At 40.7% G+C, this 24407-nt stretch overlaps 2 protein-coding genes across 3 annotated transcripts in view; both read left to right on the top strand.

The window, feature by feature from the left end:
- The first annotated feature begins 1511 nt into the window (after positions 1 to 1511).
- The window catches only part of LOC101341079 (zinc finger protein 883-like), a 39487-nt gene continuing 16591 nt past the window's right edge, over positions 1512 to 24407 (top strand). Inside the window, exon 1 of the mRNA XM_023733155.1 lies at positions 1512 to 1643. Within this exon, the coding sequence (XP_023588923.1) occupies positions 1641 to 1643 (3 nt within the window). The 5' untranslated portion in view covers positions 1512 to 1640. The remainder of the gene's footprint in view (positions 1644 to 24407) is intronic.
- Positions 1591 to 24407, top strand: part of LOC101340827 (zinc finger protein 883-like) — a 97281-nt gene continuing 74464 nt past the window's right edge. For both annotated transcript variants that reach the window (XM_023733311.1, XM_012556204.2), the window contains exon 1: positions 1591 to 1643. The gene's annotated coding sequence lies outside the window, so the exon portion shown is untranslated. The remainder of the gene's footprint in view (positions 1644 to 24407) is intronic.

Genomic DNA, 24407 nt, shown 5'->3' with positions numbered 1-24407 from the left:
GCTTCTTGCAGTAAAAAAGCCGACATATTTGCAGTATTAGAGCAACAAATATTGGCACTGAGGGCAAAATGAGAGGCGTGCGTTATGGAAGTATTCAACATATTACAACACATCCTGATGAGCCACACTACCGTGTTGGTAAGTGTGCCTCATTTTTAAATTATTTTAGAAAGTGCTCTTATTTGGATAAATATGAAAAGTGCAACTGTTGGAAAGTGTTGATTTATAGGACACAACTTTGAACATGGAGAAGTGAAAGGCAAATTGATGAGTAATGTGTACAGCATTTGTAATATAGAGAATAAATTTGTGTTTAAAGCAAATATTATAATGTAGAAAGAAAATAACGTGTGTATATCCAATCTGTTGAAGGTAAGAGGAACAAAAGGCTGCTGTTTTAGATAGAGGAAAAGTTAGGAGTAAATATATAGATAATAATCAGGCAGGAGCTGCAGGTATTTGAAAATTGAAATATGTAGTTTTAATTGTTCTATTTGGGAAAACATTGCTAATTCTAAAGTCATTAACGTAATTTATGTTTGTAATATTTAGAATGATAATTCACTGGAGTTGCTATTATGGAAGCAGTCTCGTTATTTTGTTTCAGTACTAATAACCACTTATTCCAGATGGATTTATTTAAAGAGTCCTTTTTTCCTCACTGCATTTTCTCAAATCTGATTTTCTTTCTTTAGGTTATCACTGCTTGGTATTGGCATTTAATCTTTGTAATGCCCCCATACCTCCCCACACCCTGAAGATAACAATTCTATGTAGAATGAAAGCCATATATTTTATTGTTGGTAAGAAGGTATTACATAGTCAGGATTCTGTGTCGGTCTGTACACAGAGGGAAATGAAAAGATCTCCAAGCGAAAAAAAATGCTAATTGCAAAATTCAGAGGAAAAATACTGATCACATTGTACAGTGATAGAAATGAAATGAGAATTAAATATCAAGACAGTTAACTGCACATAATAAAAAATCAAGGAGTCAGGGTGGCTTTCTTGACCAGACTTGAAAAATATGTTCTTCCTGACAGTTCACCCATGTTAATATCAAGTATAAATGTCTATGTGGATTTAGAAGCACCAGAGATACCCAGATAAAGCCACAGTCTGAAATCAGGTGGAAATCAGATTCACATTTTCCACCCTGGCCAGGTACGGATGCTTCCCATACTCTGGCATGAGGAAATTGCTCCATCTGTGATTTCCTTGCCATAAGGTTGAAAACTGTAGAGCTGCATGAGGACCGAAGATACTCTCAAGGCTGAGCAATGCCTTGAGCCTGGGAGGAAGCCCTACCCCGGGAAAGAGCTGAAGCCAAAAACCTGTCACTCCCTACATAACTCAACACTGTGTCCCTCAACATGCACCCTCATCTTCTATTTCAGGTCTGAAGTGTGACTGGAGAAGATCTGGTCCTGTCTAGGCGGCCTGGGACCAAGGGCTGCCATCTTATACATCTGTAGATCACCAGTAAGGATTCCAGCTTCTAACTGTGTAGACAAAACATTGTTCATCTGCTTCCAGACTGCTTAGTGGCCTTGCCTCCACTCCCATTGCTCTTGCCTTAACTGGCTTTTTGGGCTGTAGAGAGGACATTCACATAGACTTCGAGAGGTTGGAGGCAGGAAATGGTGAGTACCACAGAGAACTGGGTAATTGTTAGCATAAAGGGGTGAGGCTAAATATGATTTGTTGGAGAACGAGCTTTGTACTTCCAGCTCTGTGCTTGTTGTAGAATGTAAAATGTGGTAGAAGAGACCATGGGCTAAATCCTAAGAAGCACCATTGTCACAGGGCCCTTTCCTTAATTATATGTGGTTTTTAAGCCTTGAATGACTAGGTCACCTTCCGTACTTGACTTCCAAGTTGAAACCGTGGGACGTTACCATCCCTACTCTGGGCCTTGGTGCTCTGTGTTTTTTCTTTTCAATTGTGCATTAGGTCAAAGTCTACGGAGCAAGTTAGTTTCTAATTCAACAATTGATATACAAATTTTTTTTGTGACATTGGTTGCAATCCCCATGATGTGTCACCAGTCTCCCCTCCCTACCCCGTGTTCCATTTCCATCCATCCATTTTTCCTGTCCCTTCCTTCCTTTTTGTCATTGCTTTTGGCAGGTGTTGCCCTTTTGGTGTTGGAGTCATGACTGAACTTCGCAGCAAGTTCCTAGGTTGTGTTATGGTTTGTTTTATAGACTAGTCTTTGGCTGAAGGGTGAACTTTGGGAGTGGCTTTAGTTCTGAGTTGAAAGGATGTCCAGAGACCATCGTCTTGGGGGTTCCACCAGTCTTTGGGAGACCAGTAGGTCTGGTCTTTTTTTATTTTTTATTGTTTTGGTAATTTGAATTTTGTTCTACAGTTTTCTTCAGCAATGTATGTGAACCTCTGTTGTGATCAGTGTTGGTGGCCAGTGGCAACTAAGCACCGTCTAATTGTTCTGGGCTCAGGCTGGTGAATGCTGTGGTATTTGTGGTCCATTAGTCCTTCGAACTAATGTTTGCTTTTTGTCTTTGATTTTTTTCATTCTCCTTTGCTCCAGATGGGATAGGACCAGTAGATGTATCTTAGCTGGCCACTGACAAGCTTTTAAGACCCCAAATGCTACTCACCAAATTGGATGTAGAACATTTTCTTCGTGAACTATGTTATGCCAGTTGACCTAGATGATTCTGCGACCATGATCCCCAGCCTTTAGCCTCAGTATCTCAGGGTGGTTGAATGTATCTGTGAAGCTTATGGAAACCCTTTTGGTGTAGTGGTTGAGAGCTGTAGCTTCTAACCAAAATGTAGGCAGTTCGAATCTACCTGCTGCTCCTTGGAAATGCAGTGGGGCAGTTCTACTCTGTTCTTTAGGGTTCTTGTGAGTCGGAATTGACTCAACAGCAACTGATTTGTTTTCGTTTTTATAAAGCTTTGTCACTTTGCTGTCGTCAAGTTGTACCCTATATTGTGTACTGTCTTTGTCTTCATCAGTGTTAGCGCTTACCTCCTATCTGGTTAAGATTTTTCTTCCCTTGTAACCATTAAAGATGGATTTTTTCAGTGTGTAAACGTTTTCTTGAGTTTCATAGTAGTGGTCTCATAAGCATTGGTCGTTTTGTGTTTGACTTACTTCACTCAGCATAATGCTCTCCAGATTCATCTCTGTTGCAACATATATCACGGATTCATCATTGTTCCTTATTATTGTGTGGTAGAATGCGGAAATTATCGAACCGTATTGTTAATATGACACAAGTAATATTTTGTTGAGTATCATTCAAAAGTGGTTGCAGCAGTACATCAACAGGGAACTGGCAGAAATTCAATCCTAATTCAAAAGAGGACGTGAAACAAGGGATATTGTTGCAGATGTCCGATGGATGAAGGCTGAAAAGAGAGAATACTAGAAAGACGTTTACATGTGTTTTATGGAGTATGCAAGGTATTCAACTGTGTGGATCAAAACAAATTATGGAAACCATTGCGAAGAATATGAATTCCAGAACACTTAATTGTGCTCATGAGGAACCTGTACTTAGACCAAGAGGCAATTGTTCCAAGAGAACAACAGGGTATTGCATGGTTCAAAGTCAAGAAAGGTATTTGTCAGGGTTGTATCCTTTCACCATACTTATTCAGTCGGCATACTGAGGAAGTAATCCAAGTAGCAGGACTATATGAGTGTCATGGATTGAATTAAGTCCCCCCAAAAATGTGTATATCATTTGGCTGGGCCATGATTCCCGGTATTGTGTGATTTTCCCATGTGTGGTAAATCCTGCCTCTATGATGTTAATGAGGGAGGATGGGCGGCAGTTGTGTTAGTGAGGCAAGACTCAATTTACAAGACTGAATTGTGTCCTGAGGCAGTCTCTTGAGATATGAAAGACAGAAGTGAGCAGTAAGACGGGGACCTCATACATCAAGAAAGCAGTGCCAGGAGCAGAGCATGTCCTTTGGACCCGTTGTCCCTGGGCGGAGAAGCTTCTAGTCTGGGAGAACAATGATGAGAAGGCTGACAGAGAGAGAAAGCCTTCCCCTGGAGCTGACACCCTGAATTTGGACTTTTAGCCTACTTTAATGTAAGGAAATAAACTTCTCTTTTTTAAAACCATCCACTTGTGGTATTTCTGTTACAGCAACACTAGATAACTAAGACAGTGAGGAAGAACATTGCGTCCGAATTGGAGGTCGACTCCTTAACCTGCGATATGCAGATGACACAACCTTGTTTGCTGAAAGAGGACTTGAAGAACTTGCTGATGAGTATCAAAGACCACAGCCTGCAGTATGGATCATAACATAAAACAAAATACTCCCATCTGGACTGATAAGCAGTGTCGTGATAAACTGAGAAAAGATTGAAGTTGCCAAGGATTTCATTTTACTTGCATCCATATCAATGCGCCAGGAAGCAGCAGTCAAGAAATCAAACGACGCATGTTCTTGTTAGGTGCCGTCGAGTCGATTCGGACTCATAGCTACCTTATGCACAGCAGCACAAAACACTGGTCCTGTACCATCCTCACAATTGTTATACTTGAGCCCATTGTTACAGCCACTGTGTCAATCCATCCCACTGAGGGTCTTCCTCCTTTTTGCTGACCCTCTACTTTACCAAGCATGATGTCCTGGGACTGATCGTTCCTGATAACATGTCCAAAGTTTGTGAGACATAGTCTAGCCATCCTTGCTCCTATGGAGCATTCTGGTTATATTTCTTCCAGGACAGATTTGTTCGTTCTTTTTACAGTGCATGGTATCACCAAGCCCACAATTCAAAGGCGTCAATTCTTCTTCGGTCTTCCTTATTCATTGTTCAGCTTTCACATGCATATAAGGGAATTGAAAACACCATGGCTTGGGTGAGGCTAACGTTAGTCCTCTTGGTGACATTTTTGCTTTTTAACACTTGAAAGAGGTCTTTTGCAGCAGATTTGCTCAATGCAATGCGTCTTTTGATTTCTTGACTGCTTCTTCCATGGGTGTTTATTGTGGATCCAAGTAAGATGAAATCCTTGACAATTTCAGTCTTTTCTCTGTTTATGATAATGTTACTTATTGGACCAGTTGTGAGGATTTTTGTTTTCTTTGTGTTGGGGTGTAATGTGTACTGAAGGCTGTGGTCTTTGGTCTTCATCAGTGTTTCAAGTCCTCTTCACTTTCAGCAAGCAAGGTTGTGTAATCTGCGTTATGCAGGTTGTTAATCAGTTTTCCTCCAATTCTGATGCCCTTTTTTTCGTATAGTTCAGCTTCTCAGATTATTTGCTCAGCATACAGATTGAATAGGTATGGTGAAAGGATACAACCCTGATGCACATCTTTCCTCATTTTAAACCATGCAGTAGCCCCTTGTTCTGTTCGAGCAACTCCCTCTTGATCCATGTACAGATTCTTCGTGAGGACAGTTAAGTGTTCCGGAATTCCTATTTTCCGCCACGTTGTCCATAATTTGTTTTGATCTACACAGTCGAATGCCTTAGCATAGTCAATAAAACACAGGTAAACATCTTTCTGGTATTCTCTGCTTTCAGCCAGGATCCATCTGACATCAGCAGTGTGTCCCTGGTTCCACGTCGTCTTCTGAATCCAGCTTGAATTTCTGTCGGTATACTGTTGTAGCCACTTTTGAATGATCTTCAGCAAAATTTTGCTTGCATGTGATATTAATGATATTGTTTGATAATTTCCACATTTGGTTGGATCACTTTTCTTGGGAATAGGCATAAATATGAATCTTTTCCAGTCTGTTTTCCAGGTAGCTGTCTTCAAAATTTCTTGGCTAGCGAGTGAGCACTTAACAGCGCTGCATCGGTTTGTTGAAACATCTCGATTGGTATTCAGTCCGTTCCCAGAGCCTTGTTTTTCGCCAGTGCCTTTAGTGCAGCTTGGACTTCCTTTCAGTCGTTTACTGGACTTTCAGTACCATTGGTTTCTGATCATATGTTACCTCCTGAAATGGTTGAACGTTGACCAATTCTTTTAGATACAGGGACTCTGTGTATTCCTTTCATCTTATTTGGTGCTTCCTGTGTCGTTTAATATTTTCTCCGTAGAATCTTTTAGTATTTCAACTCGGGGCTTGAATTTTTTCTTCATTCTTTCACTTTGAGAAATGCTGAGCATGTTCTTCCCAAGTGACGCATAGCATTGGGCAAATCTGCTGCACTAGATCTCTTTAAAGTTTTCAAAAGCAAAGATGCCACTTTGAGGACTAAGGTACACCTGACCCAAGCCACGGTGTTTTCAGTCCCCTCATATGCATGTGAAAGCTGGTTAATGAGTAGGGAAGACTTAAGAATTGATGCCTTTGAATTCTGGTGTTGATGAAGAATATTGAAGATACCATGGACTTCCAAAAGAATGAACAACTGTATTTTGGAAACAGTACAGCCAGAATTCTCATTAGAAGCAAGGATGGCAAGAGCTCTTCTCACATACTTTAGATGTGATTTTAGGAGGGACCAGTCCCTGGAGAAGGACATCATGCTTGGTAAAGTAGAGGGTCAGTAAAAAAGAGGAAGACCTTCAATGAGATGGATTGACACAGTGGCTGCAGCAGTGGGCTCAAGCGTAACAGTGATTGTGAGGATGGCAGAAGACGCAGCAGAGTTTCATCTTGTTTTACTTAGGGTCACTATGAGTTGGAACCAACTCAGTTGACTCAACTGACACCTGACAACAACAACCATAATTTGTTTATTCGTTCATCTATCTGTTGATGGTCACTTAGGTATTTTCCTCTTTTTGCTGTTGTGAATAATGCTGCAATGAACATGGGTGTGCAAATATAGATTCATGTGACAGCTCTTATTTAGGGCATATTCCTAGGAGTGGGATTGCTCTCGTTTTTGTATTTCTAATTCTTGCTATTTAAGGAGGCACCATATTGTTTCCCATAGTGGTTGTGTGATTTTACATTCCCACCAGCAGTGCATAAGTGTTCCAGTCTTCCTGCAACCTCTCCAAGTTTTGTTATTTTTTTTTTTTTTATTAGTGAAGTACTGCCGGTGTGAGATGGTACGTCAGTGTAGTTTTGATTTGCATTTCTCTAATGACTAATTATCGCAAGCGTTTCCTCTTGCGTCTGTTAGCTGCCTGAATTTCTTCTTTGGTGAAGTATCTGTTCATATCCTTTATCTATTTTTTATTGGGGTTTTTTGTCTCTTTGTTATTGAGGTGTTGCAATATTGTATGGATTTTAGAGATTAGACCCTTGTTGGATATATCATAGCCCCCAATTTTTTTCCCATCTGTAGGTTCTCTTTCTACTCTTTTGGTGAATCTTTTGATGAGCGTAAGTGTTTAATTTTCAGGAGCTCCCAGTTATCTAGTTTATCTTCTGGTGTTTGTGCATTGTTAGTTACGCTTTGTATCCTATTTATGCCATACTTAGGGCCCCTAGCATCATCCCTATATTTTCCTCCATGATCTTTATAGTTTTAGGTTTTGTATTTTGGTCTTTTATCTATTTTGCATTAGTTTTTGTGTATGGTGTGTGGTATGGGCCCTGTTTCTTTTTTTCAGAGATGGACATCCAGTTTTGCTGGCACCATTTGTTAAATACCGTCTTCTCCCCATTTAATGGACTTTGGACCTTTGTGAAGTTCAGGTGACTGTAAGTGGATGGATTTATGTCTGGGTCTGCATTCTGTTCCATTGGCCTGTGTGTCTGTCCTTGTACCAGTACCAGGCTGTTTGACGTCTGTGTCTGTATAGTAGGTTTTTAAGTTAGTTATTGTGAGACCTCCTACTTTGTTATTTTTCTTCATTAACGATTTGCTTATTTGGAACCTTTTCCCTTTCCATATAAAGTTGGTCATTCATTTTTCATCTTGTTAAAGAAATGCTCTTGATGTTTAGATTGGGATTGCATTACTTCTGTAGATTACTTTGGGTAGAATTGATGTTTTCACAGTATTGTCTTCATATCCATGAGCATCATATGTTTTTCCTTTTATGTCAGTCTCTTGCTTTCCTTCACTAGTGTTTTGTACTTTTCTTTGTATAGGTCTTTTATGTCCCTGGTTAGATTTATTCCTAAGTTTTTTTTCGTTTTTTGGGACTGTTATAAATGGTAATGTTTTCCTGATTTCCTTTTCGTAGTTTTCTTTACTGGTGTACAGGAATCCAACTGATATTTGTATGCTGACCTTGTGTCCTGCTACTCTCCTGTATCTATTGGTTCCAGTAGATTTTTGGGGAATATTTGGTGTATAGTGTATATAGTATATCATCTGCAAATAAGCATAGTATTTTTCCTTTCCAAATTGCTTGCCCTTTTGTTCTTTTTCTTACCTTATTGCTCTAGGTAGAACTTATAGCAGAGTGTTAAACAGGAGCAATGATAAAGGACATCCTTGTTTTTTTCCTATTAAGGGGAATGATTACAGCCTTTCTCCATTGAGAATGATGCTGGCTGTTGGTTTTGTATACATGCCCATTATTATGTTGAGGAATTTCCCTTCTTATTTTATTGATGGTTTGTATCAAGAATGGGTGTTGGACTTTATCAGATGTCTTTTGTGCGTCGACTGAGATAATTATATAATTCTTCTGTTTATGTGGTGGATTGCATTGCTTTTCTAATTTGAGCCATCCATGCATACCTGGTATGAATCTCACTTGGTCATGGCATATTATTTTTTTGATATGATGCTGAATTCTGTTGGCTAGAATTTTGTTGAGAATACTTCCACCTACATTCATGAGAGATATTGATGTGTAATTTTCTTTTTTTGTAGTTTCTTTGCCTAGTTTTGGTATCAGGGTTAATGCTGGCTTCATAGAATGAGTTGGAAAGTATTCCTTCCTTTTTTATGCTCTGATACAGTTTCAGTAGTATTGGTGTGAGCTCTTCTCTAAATGTTTGGTAGAATTCTCCTGTGAAGTTGTCAGGGCCAAGGATTTTTTGTTTGGACTTTTTTTTATTTCCTCTTTGTCATGGATTGAATTGTGTCCCCCAAAAATACCTGTCAGCTTGGCCGGGTCATAATTCCCAGTACTGTATGATTGTGTACCATTTTGTAATTTGATGTGATTTCCTAATGTGTTGTAAACTTTATCACTATGATGTAATAATATGGATTAGCGGCAGTTACACTGGTGAGGTCTATAAGTTTAGATAGTGTGTTAAGCCAATCTGTTTTTAGATATAAAAGAGAGAAGTGAGCAGAGACACACAGGAACCTCGTACCACCAAGAAAGCGGAGCCGGGAGCAGAGCATGTCCTTTGGACCTGAAGTTCCTGCACAGAGAAGCTCCCAGACCAAGGGAAGATTGATGACAGGGACCTTCTTCCAGAGTCGACAGAGAATCCAAAGGATTCCCTTGGAGCTGTCGCCCTGAATTTGGACTTGTAGCCTTCTGGACTGTGAGAGAATAAACTTCTCTTTGTTAAAGCCATCCACTTGTGGTGTTTGTTACAGTAGCACTAGGTGACTGAGACACTCTTCAATCTCTTTTCTTATAGGTCTGTTCAGATTTTCTACCTGAGTTTGTATTTCTTTAGGTGGATAGTGTGTTTCTTGAAATTTGTTCATTTCCTCTAGGTTCTCAAATTTGTTGGAGTAGAGTTTTTCATAGTATTCTGTAATGAGGTCCTTTTTATTTCAGTTTCATTTGTTGTAACATTCTTCATCTCATTTCTTATTTGAATTATTTGGTTCTCCTGTTTTTCTGTTGTCATTTGGCCAGTGGTTTTTCGATCTTGTTGATGTTTTCAAAGACTCAGCTTTTGGTCTTCTTGATTTTTTCTATGTTTTTGTTTTCTTTGTTTCATTGATTTCTACTCTAGTCTTTATTATTTCCTCTGTTCTAGTGCCTGTGGGTTTCTTTTTCTGTACTTTGTTCAAGTGGAAACCCTGGTGGATACTGGTTAAGAGCTGTGGCTGCTAACCAAAAGGTCAGCAGTTCAAATCTACCAGGTGCTCCTTGGAAAACCTGTGAGGTAGCTCTACTGTATTCTGTAGGATCACTGTGAGTTGGAATCGACTTGACAGCAATGGGTTTGGATTGGTTTTTTTTTTTTGGATTTGTTCCAGTTGTAGGGCAAAGATTTTGATTCAGGCCCTTTTTTCCTTTTTTGATGTGTGCATTTATTGGTATAAATTAACTTCAGCACTGCCTTTGCTGTGTCTCAAAGGACTTGGTATGATGTGTTTTCATTCTCATTTGATTCCAGGAATTTATTTTTTTATTATTTGCTTTAGATTAAGGTTACGGAGCAATTGGTTTTAATTGAAATAACTAATACATATATTGTTTTATGAGTTTTGTTGCCAACCCCACATATGTCAACACTCTCACCTTTTCAACCTTGGGTTTCCCAGTGCCAGTTTTCCTGTTCTTTCTACCTTCTTGTCCTTGCCGCAGGTTGATGTGCCCATTTAATCTCATTTTGTTTTATGGGCATGTCTAATGTTTAACTGAAGGATGAACCTCAGGAGTGACTTCAGTACTGAGTTAAAATGGTGTCCAGGTGCCATAGTCTTGGGGTTTCTCCAGTCTCTGTCAGACAAGTAAGTCTGGTCTTTTTTCATGAGTTTGAATTTTGTTCTACATTTTTCTCCATCTCTGGGACCCTCTAGTGTGATCCCTCTCAGAGTTGTTGTTGGTGGTCACTGGGCACCAACTAGTTGTGCTGTACTCAGTCTGGTGGAGGCTGTGGTAGTTGTGGTCCATTAGTCCTTTGGCCAGTGGGACTAATAGATTCAGCAGAGTAGTAGGACACAAGGTCAGCATACAAAAATCAGTTGGATTCCTGTACACCAACAAAAAAACTACGAAAAGGAAATCAGGAAAACATTACCATTTATAACAGTCCCAAAAATGATAAAAAACTTAAGAATAAATCTAACCAGGGACTAATCTTTCCCTTGTGTCTTTAGTTTTCTTCATTGTCTTTAGTTTTCTTCATTCTCCCTTGATCCAGATGGAGTGAGACTAGTGGATTATTTTTGATGGCTGCTCACAAGCTTTTAAGACTCCAGACATTACTCACCAATGTAGGATGTAGAACATTTTCTTTATAAAACTATGTTATGCCAGTTGAGCTAGATGTCCCTTGAGACCATGTTCCCCAGCCCTCAGCCCAGTAATTCAGTACCTCAGGGACTTTGGATGTGTCTGTGAAGCTTCCGTGATCTTGCCTTGGTCAAGTTGTTTTGGCTTTCCCAGTATTGTGTACTGTCTTACCCCTCACCAAAGTTAACACTTATCTGTTGTCTATTCAGTGTTTTTCCATCCCCACTTTTTCCCTCCCTCATAACGAGCAAAGATTGTTTCTTTTTTGTGTAAACCTTTTCATCATTTTTTAAAATAGTGGTGTCATAGAATATTTGTCCTTTTGTGATTGACTTGTTTCACTCAGCATAACGCCCTCTAGATTCATCCATGTTTTGAGGTGTTTCACAGATTGATATTGCTGTTTATCGTTGCGTATTCATTTGTGTGTATGTCATAGTTTCTCGATGGGCACTTAGGTTTTCGTCTTTTTGCTATTGTGCATAATGCTGCAATGAACATGGACGTGCATATTTTTGTTCGTGTGATGGCTCTTATTTCTGTAGGATATATTCCTAGGAGTGGGTTGCTGGATCACGTGGTATTCCTATTTCTAGCTTTTTAAGGAGTCACCATATCGTTTACCAAAATGGGTGTACCATTTTGTATTCCCACTAGCAGTACGTAAGAGTTCTGGTCTCCCCACAGCCTCTCCAACAGTTGTTATTTTTGGTTTTTTTGATACTTGCCAGTAATGTTGGAGTGACATGGTATGTCACTGTAGTTTTGATTTACATTTCTCTAATGGCTAGTGATCGTGGGCATTTCCTTATGTGTCTGTTAGCTGCCTAAGTGTCTTTGGTGAAGGATCTGTTCATATTCTTTGCCCATTTTTTAATTGGGTTATTTGTGTTTTTGTTGTAGAGGTGTTGGATTTTCCTGTAGATTTTAGAGATTAGGCCTTTTTCAGATTTGTCATGGCCAAAATTTTTTTCCCAGTCTGTAGGTTTTCTTTTTACTGTTTTGGTGAAGCCTTTTGATGAGCGTAAGTGTTTAATTTTTAGAAGATCTCAGTTATCTAGCTTATCTTCTGGAGTTTGTGTATTGTTAGTTATGGTTTGTATTCTGTTAATGCCATGTATTAGGGCCTCTAGTGTTGACTGTAGTTTTTCATGTATAATCTCTATAGTTTTTGGTTTTATATTTAGGTCTTTGATCCATTTTGTATTAGTTTTTGTATATGGTGTGGAGTATGGGTCCTGTTTCATTTTTTTGCAGATGGACACCCAGTTTTGCCAGCACCATTTGTTAAAAAGACTGACTTTTCCCCATTTGATGGACTTTGGGCCTTTGTTGAAGATCAGGTGACCATAGGTTGATGGCTTTACATCTGGGTTTTCAGTACTGTTCTATGGATCAGTGTGTCTCTCGTACCAGTACCAGGCTATTTTCATGATTGTAGCTTTTTAGTAGGTGCTGAGGTCAGGTAGTGTGAGTCCTGCTACTTTATTCTTCTTCTTCAGTAGTGCTTTACTTATCTGGTTCCTCTTTCCTTCCCGTATTAAGTTATTGATTAGTTTTTCCATTTCTTTAAAGAATGCTGTTGGTATTTGGATCAGGATTGCATTGTATTTTTAAATTGCTTTGGGTAGAATTGATATTTTCAGAATGTTGAGTCTACCTATCCATGAGCATGGTATGTTTTTCCATTTATGTGGGTCTGTTTTGTTTTCTTTCAGTAGTGTTTTGTAGTTTTCTTTGTATAGATCTTTCACATCCCTGGTTAGATTTATTCCTAAGTATTTTATTTTTTTTATGGGTTGTTATAAATGGTATTGTTTTCCTGATTTCCTTTTCTTAGTTCTCTTTATTGATGTACATAGGTGATTCTAGGAATTTTTTGATTCTCTGTTTGTTTTCTTCTATTTCGCAGTTTTTAAACAAAATGGTATTCAGTTTCCATGTATTTGAGTTTTTATCTTTTTTTTATTTTGTTATTGATTTCTACTATTATGGCATGTGATCAGAGTAAATGCTCTGTATTATTTCAGTGTTTTGGACTTTATTGAAGGTTGCTTTGTGGCCTAAAATGTGGTCTATTCTGGAGAATGTTCCATGTGTGTTTGCTTGAAATATTTTTTCCACCCTCTGATTTTTAATATACGTACGTCTTGGTGGCTAAGGTGTGTCTCTTGTAGACAGCATATTGAATGATAGCATTTTTTTGAAAACATTCTGCCGCTGTCTCTTTACTGATGTATTTAAGTCATTTACATTCAGTTTATTTATAGATATAAGTTCTTTTTTGTCATTGTGCTTTTTATTGTAGTGCTGATATTTTCTCTGCTTTTATTTTTCTATGCTGGGTTGTTTTTGCTTGTGTATTTTGTTTTGATATAAGATTTTGTGTTTACTGTGTCTTTTTTTATTTTGATGAGTAGACTTGTTAATTTTCTTTATTGTTCCCTTGACGTTGACCCTTATTTTCCTAAGTTTGAAAGAGTTTTTTTTATTAATATCACCATGACTTCCTCCCATTTGAAAGTTCTGTATCTACACTACTTGTTGTTGTTGTTAGGTTCCATCGAGTCATTTCCAGCGCATAGCAATTCTTATGTATAATAGAACGAAACACAGCCCGGTCCTGTGCCATCCTCACAATTGTAGTTATACTTCAGCCCGTTATTGCAACCACTGTTTCAATCCATTTTGTTGAGGGTCTTTCTCGTTTTTGCTGATCCTCTGCTTTACCAAGTATGATGTCCTTCTCCAGGGACTGATTCCTCCTGATAACATTCCTAAAGTATGTAAGTTGAAGTCTCGCCATCCTTGCTTATATTAAGAATTAATGGCTATAGTTTTTCCGAGACAGATTTATTCATTCTTTTGGTAATTTATGGTATATTCAGTATTTTTTACCAACACCATAATTCAAAGGCATCAATTCTTTTTCGGTCTTCTTTATTTATTGTCCAGTTTTCACGTGCTTTTGAGGCTATTGAAAATACCATGGCTTAGGTCAGGTACATTTTAGTCTTCAAAGTGATATCTTTGCTTTTTAACACTTTAAAGAGGTCTTTTGCAGCAGATTTGCCCAGTGCAATGTGTACTTTGATTTCTTGATTGCTGACTCCACGGGCATTGATTGTGGCTCCAAGTAAAATGAAATCCTTGACAACTTCAGTCTTTTGTCTGTTTATCATGATGTTGCTTGTTGGTCCAGTTGTGAGGGTTTTTGTTTCCTTTATGTCAAGGTGTAATCCGTACTGAAGGCTGTGATCTTCATCAGTAAGTGCTTCAAATCCTCTTCACTTCCAGCAAGCAAGGTTGTTTCATCTGCTTATTGCAGGTTGTTAATGACTCTTCCTCCAATTCTGATTCCCCGTTTTTCATATAGTCCAGCTTCTCGGATTATATGCTCCGTATACAGATAGAATGAGTACAGTGAAAGGATACAACTCTGACGCACACCTTTGCTGACTTTAAACCATGTAGTGAGTATCCCCTTGTTTTGTTTGAATGACTGCCTCTTGATCTGTGGACAGGTTCCTCAAGAGGATAATTCAGTGTTCTGGAATTCCCATTTTTACAATGTTATCCGTAATTTGTTGTAATCCACACAGTCGAATGCCTTTGCATAGTCAATAAAACAAAGGTAAACCTTTTGTATTCTTCGCTTTCAGCCAGGATCCATCTGACTTCAGCAATGATATCCCTTGTTCCGCATCATCTTTTGAATCTCGCTTCTAGTTTCCGGCAGTTCCCTGTCGAGGTACTGCTGCAGCCACTTTTGAATGATTTTCAGCAAAATGTTACCTGTGCGTATTATTAATGTTATTGTTCAGTATTTGGCGCATTCATTTGGATCACCTTTCTTGGGAATAGGCATAAATATGGATCTCTTACAGTCGGTCGGCCAGGTAGCTGTTTTCCAAATTTCTTGGTGTATATGAGTCAACACTTCCAGTGCTGCATCCATTTTTTGAAGCATCTGAATTGGTATTCCATTCCGCCAATTCCTGGAGGCTTGTTTTTCACCAGTACCTTCAGTGCAGCTGGGACTTACACCTTCAGTACCATTGGTTCCTGATCACATGCTACCTCCTGAAGTGGTTGCACATCAAGCAATTCTCTTTGGTATAGTGACTGTGTAATTTCTTCCATCTATTTTGATGTTTCTTGTGTCATTTTATATTTTCCCCGTAGGATCCTTCGGCATTGCATTTTTAGGCTGGAATTTTTCCTTTAATTCTTTCCGCTTGAGAAATGCCAAGCGTTCTTTCCGTTTTGTTTTCTGTCGCCAGCTCTTTTCATGTGTCATTATGATAGTTTGCCTTCTGGAGTTGCCCTTTGAAATCTTCTATTCGGTTTTTTTATTTCATCATTTCTTCCTTTTTCTTTAGCTACTTAACGTTCAGTAGCAAGTTTCAGAGTCTCTTCTGACAACCGTTTTTTGTCTTTTCTTTCTCTACTGTCTTTTTAATGACCTCTTAGTAATCTTTCCCCTGTGTCTTTGGTCTTCTTCATTCTCCCTTGTTCCAGATGGGGTGGGACCAGTGGAGTATCTTAGATGGCTGTTCACAAGCTTTTAAGACCTCAGACGCTACACACCAGAACATCCTTTATAAGCTGTGTTATGCCACTTGAGCTAGATATCCCCCAAGACCATAGTCCCCAGCCCTCAGCCCAGTAATTCGCCATCAGGGAGTTTGGATGTCTAGTGTTTTTCGCTCCCTAACCTTCCCCTCCCTCGTAACCATCAAAGATTGTGTCTTTCCAGGTGTAAACTTTTTCATGAGTTTTTACAAAAGTTATGTAATTTTTAATTTAGTTTAAATCATTTAATTTAGAATAAGTGATTATTGGTATAGTTGTTTCTCTGTCTACCTTAAGTTTTACTGTTTTCTATTTGTTGGCCTTTGTTATTTTTTCTACCACTGTTTTCTGTATTCACTTGTTTTAAATAGCATTTTATGCGATTCCGTTTTCTCTCCACACGTAGCATATCAATTATATATATTTTTGCTTTTTTAAAAACTTATTTTGTTAACCTAGAGCATGCATTATATGTTTATAACCAATCCAAGTTCACTTAGAAATTACCTTATACCACTTCACAGGTGAAAGTACCTCATGTCAGTATTTTCAATTCCTTTCTTCTGTTCCTTGTAAAACTGCTGTCCATTTCATTTGTCCTTATGCTGTAATCACCGTATCCATCGTGACTGCCATTTTTAACAATCTGTTGTCTGTTCGATGAATTATGAGTAAGAAAAAGATTTTATTATACCTTCATTTTTTCTTTTTCTAACTTTCTTCCTTTTTATACATCTATACGTCTATTTTCTTTCTTTGAAAAACTTGTACATTTCTTTTTTTTATTGTACTTTAGATGAAGACTTACATAGTAAATTAGTTTCTCTGTAATACAATTAATACACATTTGGTTTTATGACATTGTTTGCCAACCCCATGACATGTCAACATTCTCCCCTTCTCGCCTTGGGTTCCTCATTAATAGCTTTCCTGCCTTCTCGTCCTTGCCCCTGGGCTGATGTGCTCATTTTCTCATTTTGTTTTATGTGCCTGTCCAATCTTTGGCTGAAGGATGAACCTCTGGAGTGCGACTTCACTACTGAGTTAAAAGGGTGTCTGGGGGCCATACTCTTGGGGTTTCTTTAGTCTCTGTCAGACCAGTAGGTTTGGTCTTTTTCTTTGGTGAGTTAGAATTTTGTCCTACATTTTTCTCACCTCTGTCCGGAATGCTTTATTGTGATTCCCTGTCAGAGCAGTCGGTGGTGATCGCCAGACACCACCTAGTTGTAACTGCCTAAACTGGACTAAGACCAGGTCAAGTCCAGGTTCCTGCTCGGCGCTGCCTGTCTGAAGAGAGGAACGGGCACGGCTGTTAAGGCAAGGTGAAACCATTTATTTAGTTGGCCAAGTAAAGGAATGTGCTGGGACTCCAGTCTCCAAGGCAGCTCCCCAAAACTGGGTGGGGGTCAGCTTTTATGAGGTCGTCATAGTAAGCAGAATTAGGAAGTTAGATAACTTTTCAAGTTCAATGGAAGTATTTTTCACAAAATCAAAGAGAGTGTAGAAATCGTCATAATTTTTCCCAATGCCCAACATTGGGAAGAGAATACGTTGGGCTTTTTCCCAAGCTGGTTTGGAAATATCAGGAAAGTTAGACTTTTCGCTTCTATGGAGGCCTCGAGTTGAGTATAGAATTTCTAGCTTAGGCAGTGGATGGGTCCCTGCTAGCCATAACCATCCTAGGGTACAGGTACCTGAGTGATTTGAAGCCCAGGTCTTATAAGGGTTTTTTTGGCATAACCAATATAGACTTCTGTGCCTGACTGAATAGGAAGTCGAGGAGAACTGTAAGATTGCCTTAAGGTTATTTTGATCGGTTAACTTGTTTGGAGTTCGGTAGAAATTGTAGAAGCATTAGCATTAGAACCAATAGTTATATCAGCGTTCTTACAAGATTAGAACCTATCAGAGTATAGCAGGGTGATACTACATAATGGCCACACTCTCACTGAAGAAAGGTTGTGAGGAGAGGTCCAGGAAAAACACCGCTGGGCAGCCCAAGTGGGGTGAAGGAGGTTGTATCGTACAGAAAGCAGAATCTTGTTTCAGTTAGATATGTTCCGTTTTCAAGGGCCCAGTGTGCGCTGTGTATGGGAACTGGGATGATAGGTAGCCCTTGACCCCCATGGTATGGTGAATGGAAACAGATCCAACAATGTTTGAAATTAATATGATTGGCAGTCTCTTGGTGTAGACGGACAAAAGTTTTAAAGTTCCACTCACTGGACAGGGAATTCAAGCCGGCAGGGAAAAGTAGCACACTTCCCCACATCTTACGGCTAGTTGATCAGACTACCTACTGCAATCAAAAGGTTGTTTCTTAAAAAGATACCGTAGGTCTTTGTTCTACATTGACGGGAGTACTCCCACTCGGGTGCTGAGGTTTTTTCTTGGGCAGGAACTCTTAAACGTAGAATGGTAGATCCATGACTTTTGTCCTGTGACTTTCACTGCAGTGGGGGTGGAGAGAAGTACTTCATAAGATCTTTGCATTTTTCTTTAGGGAACTTGCATCTCACACTTTGACTAGAATTCAGGTCTCAGGAGAAGCTTTATGTAGGGGAACCTCAGGTTGTAGTCAGTTTTGGTCGACTGCTGAAACAGACCTGTGGAGGAAATCAAAGAACAGGCCGGTCTGGAATAGACACTGGCAAACAGCTGCTGACCCGAATTGGTGGATGTTGTCAGCACCTAGATTAGGTGAAAAATTAGAACCACAAGGGTCAGTAATACTGACATTTTTTATGAGGGGCCATCTGTACACACTAGCTCAAATGGGCTAAGTTTTAACTTAGTCCTTGAGGCTGCTCTCACGCTGAACAGAGCCAAGGGGAGCACTTTAATCCAGGTCAACTTGGTTTCTTGGCAGAGCTTGGCAATGTGTTTCTTCAGAGTTGGGTTTATTCTCTCTGCTTTGCCACTTGATTGGGGTCCCCACGCACAATGAAAGAATCAGTCCCTAATTTGGAAGCAACCTTCTGAGTAATTGCTGTGGTGAAATAAGTTCCATTGTCACTGCTGATCAACTGAGGGAGTCTAAAGTGGGGAATGATTTTTTCTAACAACCTTTTGGCAACTTCAGTGGCCTTTTCTGACTGACAAGGAAAGGCTTCTACCCAGCTAGAAGAGATACCTATAAAGACAAGCAGGTATTTGTAATTTTCAAGAGCTCTTGGTGTTTCTGTGAAGTCTGCTTGCCAGTTTTCACCTGAGATTGTCCCTTGGTATTGAACCCCCGATGGCACTGCCATGGAGTTTTTAGGATTCTGCTGTTGGCAGGTGGAGCAATGGGTGATGGCTGATTGGATGGCTTGTTTAATTTTGGAACTTAAAAATGTCTTTTAAGTCATTTATAGGTGGCATCTTGCCCCCAGTGGGTTGATGTATTGCTTGGATTATTATCGGAACCATCTGTGCAGGAAGAAACAACTTCCCATCTGTATTGCAGTGCCGCTTTTTGTCTCTCCCCCACCCCAGACTCTTGCAACCCTTAGATCCTCAGCCCTGTAGTTGGGTTCAGAAGCAGAGGTGGGCAAAGTCACAAAAGGGAAATGAGCTGCTGTATTTACCGGTGTCTGTGTTTGAGCCGTTCTTTTTACTTCTAAATCTGCTTTGTGGTTCCCCTTTGCTTCTAGGGTGGAACCTTGTTGATGTTCTCTACAGTGGACAACGAGGCCAGTTCTTTGGTCAGTAACACAGCATTTAACAGTTGCAAAATTTGTTGGCTGTGCTTTATTTCTTTACTAGCGGAGTTAAGGAGCACTTTTAGTCTCTGCAATGCTCTGTGTTTGTAAAACCTTAAATACATACCTGGAATGTGTGAAAATGTTTGCTCGCTTTCCCCCGGCCAACTGCAGAGCCTGAATCATGGCTATGAGCTCAGCCTTTTGAGCAGAGGTACCACTGGGGAGCGCGTTCCCCACCAGGACAGCAGAAATACTGACAGTTGTGTAGCCAGCTTTGCACTTAGACTCCATGAAGCTGTTCCCATCGGTGTACTCTTCTATCTCTGGATGGGACAAAGGCTGAACTTGCACATTTGATCAGCTGGCGTAGACAAGGTCAACAGTATGTAGACAGTCATGCCGTGGTACCGACTGTGGAAAGGTTGATAGCAGAACAGCAGGATTAATAGCAGTGGCTGGCTGGAAAAGCACATGGGGGTTATCGATGAGGATGGCTTGGTATTGAGTTAGCCTGTTCTGAGAAACCCAGTGGTTGCCTCTTTGCTCTAACACTGTAAGGACAGTGTGTGGCATATGAACAGGGATGGATTGTCCCAAAGTGAGCTTTTTGGCAGCTTTGAGCACAGTCTCAGTGGCTGACACCATGCACAGGCTGGCCGGCCATCCTTGAGTCACTGGGTCTAGTTTCTGAGAAAAGTATGCCACAGGCCTTTTCCATGACCCACTAGTCTGGGTGAGAACTCCTGTTGCTGTGCCGCAGTGCTCATGGACGAAAAGATCAAATGGCTTATGCAGATCTGGGAGCCCAAGGCCTGGGGCTTCCATGAGCTTTTTCTTTAGCTTTTCAAAAGCGTTTTGGCCCACGCTGGTCTAAGGAAGGGGTCAGTGTCTTTCTCTCCTAATAATGAGTACAGAGGCTTTGCTATCAGATTCGACAAAACCCTGTCATCCCCAGGAATCCACACAACTGCTTACGGTTCTTGGGTGGCACCAGTTGGCAGATGGCCTCTTTTTTCAGAGTGTAGCTTGCGTTTTCCCTGACTGATGATAAAGCCTAAGTAGATTACCTTTTCTTTGATGAGCTCGACTTTATGTTTGGAGACCTGGTATCCAGCATCAGCGAGGAAGTTCAGGGTATCAATAATGGCAACAGTGCACTCAGCTGATTCTCACTTGCCATGAGGAAGTCGTTGGTATACTGCAAGACAATAGCATTCTTAAAAACTAATCTTTGTAGATTCCGGGCAAGGGTGTTTCCGAAGAGGGTCTTCCCATTGAAAGGCAAAAATTTTTTGCCTGGTTTCTTCTAATGGTACACAGAAGAAAGCATCTTTTAGATCTAGAACAGAGAACCATTTCCAGGATAGAGTAGAAAGCAGAGTATAGGAGTTAGGCACCACCAGGTGTACAGTTACGGTGACCTGATTAATGGCATGTAATTCTTGTACAAACCAATAGGTGCCATTTTTTTTGACTGGGAGGATGAAAGTGTTGAAGGCAGATTGGCAAGGTTTCAGTAGCCCATATTGGCAGTAATCTGGAATTAATTGGTGGATGGAATTTTGGGATTTCTGTGGAAGAGGATATTTTAGACATCGTGGGGTGATCACGGGGAGTAACTGGACTTCCATCGGGATTGCATATTTAGTCTTTCCTGGTTGTTTTGTGGCCCAAGCTCAGATCTTATCATCTTTTGTATATTTTTGTTTGGCAAGGTATGGCTTGCCATTTCAAGTCTGCGTCATATTCTGATTTGCAGAACAGGAGGTAGGCTTTCCACCCATGAGATGCTGGAACATCAGCATGCATGCATTTTTCATCAAAACGTATGGTTACCTGCAGTTTACTGAGGAGATCTCTTCCCAACAGCGGGAACGGGCATTCCACCATATATAGAAAGGAGTGTGTTAAAGTTTGTACTTTGCCAGGGACTCTGCAGGTAAGCAGGTGGAAGAAGGCCCATGACTCTAGTTTTCTGGACACTCCGACTACAGAGACTTGGTCTTTAGTGAGCGATCCTGTTTTATGGGTAGGGACTGAACGGGTGGCACCAGTGTCAACCAAAAACTCTACAGGCTTTCCTTCTACTTCCATTATAACCAGAGGGTTGGATGAGGGTCCTGCCTCCAGTCCTCCTCAGAGTCTTCACCGCCCAGGCTGACGGCAAGATATTGTGTGTGATAATTTATTTTTGTTTCTTGGCCAGGACTGTACCTTGTTTCGCTTGGGGCACCTACTCTTATGACTTTTTCTTTGCAGTAGGCACGTTGGTCCTTCTCCAGTGGTGGTCGGAGAGGCTGTGCTCCTTCACAGGGTGGCCCTCCTTTTCTTTTAGGTTATTTCTTATGGCGGCCGCTAAGAGAGTGGCTTGCCGTTTGTCTCAGGAGTCCTCTTTAATCTCTTCTTTAGCCTTTTTCTCTTTTTTCTGCTATTGTAGACTCAGAAGGTCAACTCTACCAGGTTTCCAATAGTCATAGCTGTGCTGCTCTCTATTTTATGTATCTTTTTTCTAATGTCAGGGGCACTTTGTCCAATGAAAATAGCATTGTCCTCTTGAGATTTTCAGGATGTTGCAGATCCAAATCAGTGTACTACCTGAAAATGGAGTAGATGCTTTCTAAAAAGTTAGGTCTTTGTCTAGTCTCTGCCTCATCTCAAAGTTTATTAAAACTGGTAGCTTTTGGAGCTCCCCTCTTCAGTCTTTCTAACAGACTGTCATGATAAACAGTGAGTCTTCTGTATTGTTGATCGTTCAGGTTACAACCTGGGTCTCGATCAGGATCGGCAACTGCCGGCACTCGGTTAGTGGGCTGTGCCTGACGTTGACAGTCGGCTTCTTCATGGGCTTTGTCAAGGACCATATGTCTTTTTTCTGAGGTCAGGAGAGTGCTGAGGAGAGACTTACAATCTCCCCAAGAAGGATCATGAGAATGAAAAATCTGAGTAAACAAGTCATACATTTGTATAGGATTCTCATGGTAAACCGGATTCTGACGCCTCCAGTTGTACAGATCACAGTTGTACAGATCAGTAGTGGTAAAAGGAACATGCAGCCGGACAGTCTCAGCTAGGTACACCGGATTACCAGCAGGGGCTTGCCTTAGAGGATATAGACCTGAGATGATCCCTGAATCTTAGTTCTGGCCAGACAGAGATTCATCCCCAACAGTATTGGTGGAATCAGGTCCCTGGTAGGGCATCCCCGTCTAGTATAGGGAGGGGACAACACCAGTGCCAGGGGAACAGATACAAGAGGTGTACTCAATGGTGCTTTGGCTGGGACCTGGGTGACAGCTGCAATTCCAGGTCCCGGGAGGGGAGTAGCAGCATCGACCCCTGGTCCAGCATCAGGTTCAGATGGATATGGAGGAGGGGGCCGGGTAAGCCCAGTGGGATTAAAAGGATCATCTTCATTGTCTCCCTTCAGAACAGGAGCGGTTGGCCTCTTGTCCCTGAAGAGGGTCGTTTGTACCCATAGTCTACGTTCGTCTTGAGTCTTTTTGTCTTGATCGAGACTCATGAAAGATTCAATATAATGTTTTTTTTTTTTCCCACTTGCTTGGTTATCAAATATATTTATTTGTAAAATGGTGATATAGCAGAGTAACCCATTTTTTGGCCTGCTTTCCCCATTGCCTAGATGATATTGGGGCTAGGCGACATTACAAAGTAAAATCTTCTTTTTCTTCATAGGATCATCAGAAAATTTGCTCTAATGTTTCAAAATGCAACCCAAGGGGGGAGTTCTGCAGGACAAAGGCCTCATTGCCCATGGTTTTTAAATATTTACCACTACTAGGTGGCCAATTCTGATGTTCTAGCAAAGGGTGGATCCCACACCCTCACACCCAGATTAAATACAGACTCTTTTTTCCACTGATACGTGGGCTAAGTTTCTGATAGGCCCGCTGATGTTCTGCTAAGATGAGCGCTGGACACTTCCTTTCGCTCTCCCAAAGGACTCTCGTGATGAAAGATGAACTCTCAAGGTGACAGTTTTTCGCAGTCTCTAGGTATGAATCTACGGCTCTAGACCAGTTTTGAAACCTCCACGGATGATCATCTACCCAAGGATGGGATTTGATCCTCCAGTGAGCCATTTTTTCAGAGAGGGAATAAGTGAAAGACAGTAAAGAGAGAAAGAGAAATAGTAAATTCACCAATCACCAGTCGAGCACGCTATAAACCATGGTATCAGATCTCACAGAGTGAGTAGAAACAGACCTCACACAAAGTGAGCAGAAACAGATACCAGTGCAGAACTCAGTTTATCACAGCATTTAACATGAAAATTCGCAAGATGATCAGATACCGGACCAGCGAGGTCCTCAAAGCAACTTAAGATTCTGAGGTTATTTCTAGCTAATTTACATAATAAGCAGAGCCACTTAACAGAGCCACTTTCACCTTGTCTTTAAGACTGTCATTGTTTTCTGAATGACTCATCTGTGAGCCAGGGCGAAGGTCCCTCGGAGAAATCTCCGGTGTGTACTGGATGTTCTCCGACAGTGGCCATGGGTTGAACTGCACTCCAAGCAGCTTAGCCTCCTGGCTGGCTCCCCAGAACTGTAACCGCCCGAACTGCACCAAGACCAGGTCAGGTCCAGGTCCCCGCTCGGTGCAGCCTGTGTGAATAGAGGAACAAGCATAGCTATTAAAGCAAAGTGAAAGCATTTATTTAGTTGGCCAAGTAAACGAGCGTGCCGGGACTCCAGTCGCCAAGGCAGCTCCCCGAAATTGAGTGAGAATCAGCTTTTATGAGATCATAGTAAGCAGAATTAGGAAGATATATGTATTCATGATTTTTGCTGATTATTCATTGTGAAGTAGGTGTAGGAATTGGCACGGAAGCAAGTGACGGGCTCTTCCTTTCTGAAATGGGCTCGGCTAACCGCAGATGACGTAAGTCCAGTGATTTTTCGTCCTTGTCTTGAGTGTTTTGGTTCCTTGACATGAGTTTTCTGATTCATCTCCACATATCTGGTAGTCTGGCTCTGGTTTTTCTTGGGACTTGTTTGTGACTTTTACCTGCAGAATTAACCTTGAAGTTAAAACAATGTACAGAGTGGGGAAGTGGTTAAGCATAGACAGTTGTGATTTGAAGCCCCAGTGTAGCCTGCCTGTATG

This window comes from Trichechus manatus, unplaced genomic scaffold (genome assembly GCF_000243295.1).
Source record: "Trichechus manatus latirostris isolate Lorelei unplaced genomic scaffold, TriManLat1.0 scaffold00057, whole genome shotgun sequence".
In the NCBI taxonomy this organism is placed as follows: Eukaryota; Metazoa; Chordata; class Mammalia; order Sirenia; family Trichechidae; genus Trichechus; species Trichechus manatus.
The sequence above is the reverse complement of the archived record's forward strand: the minus strand, read 5'-3'. Positions and strand labels throughout refer to the sequence as shown.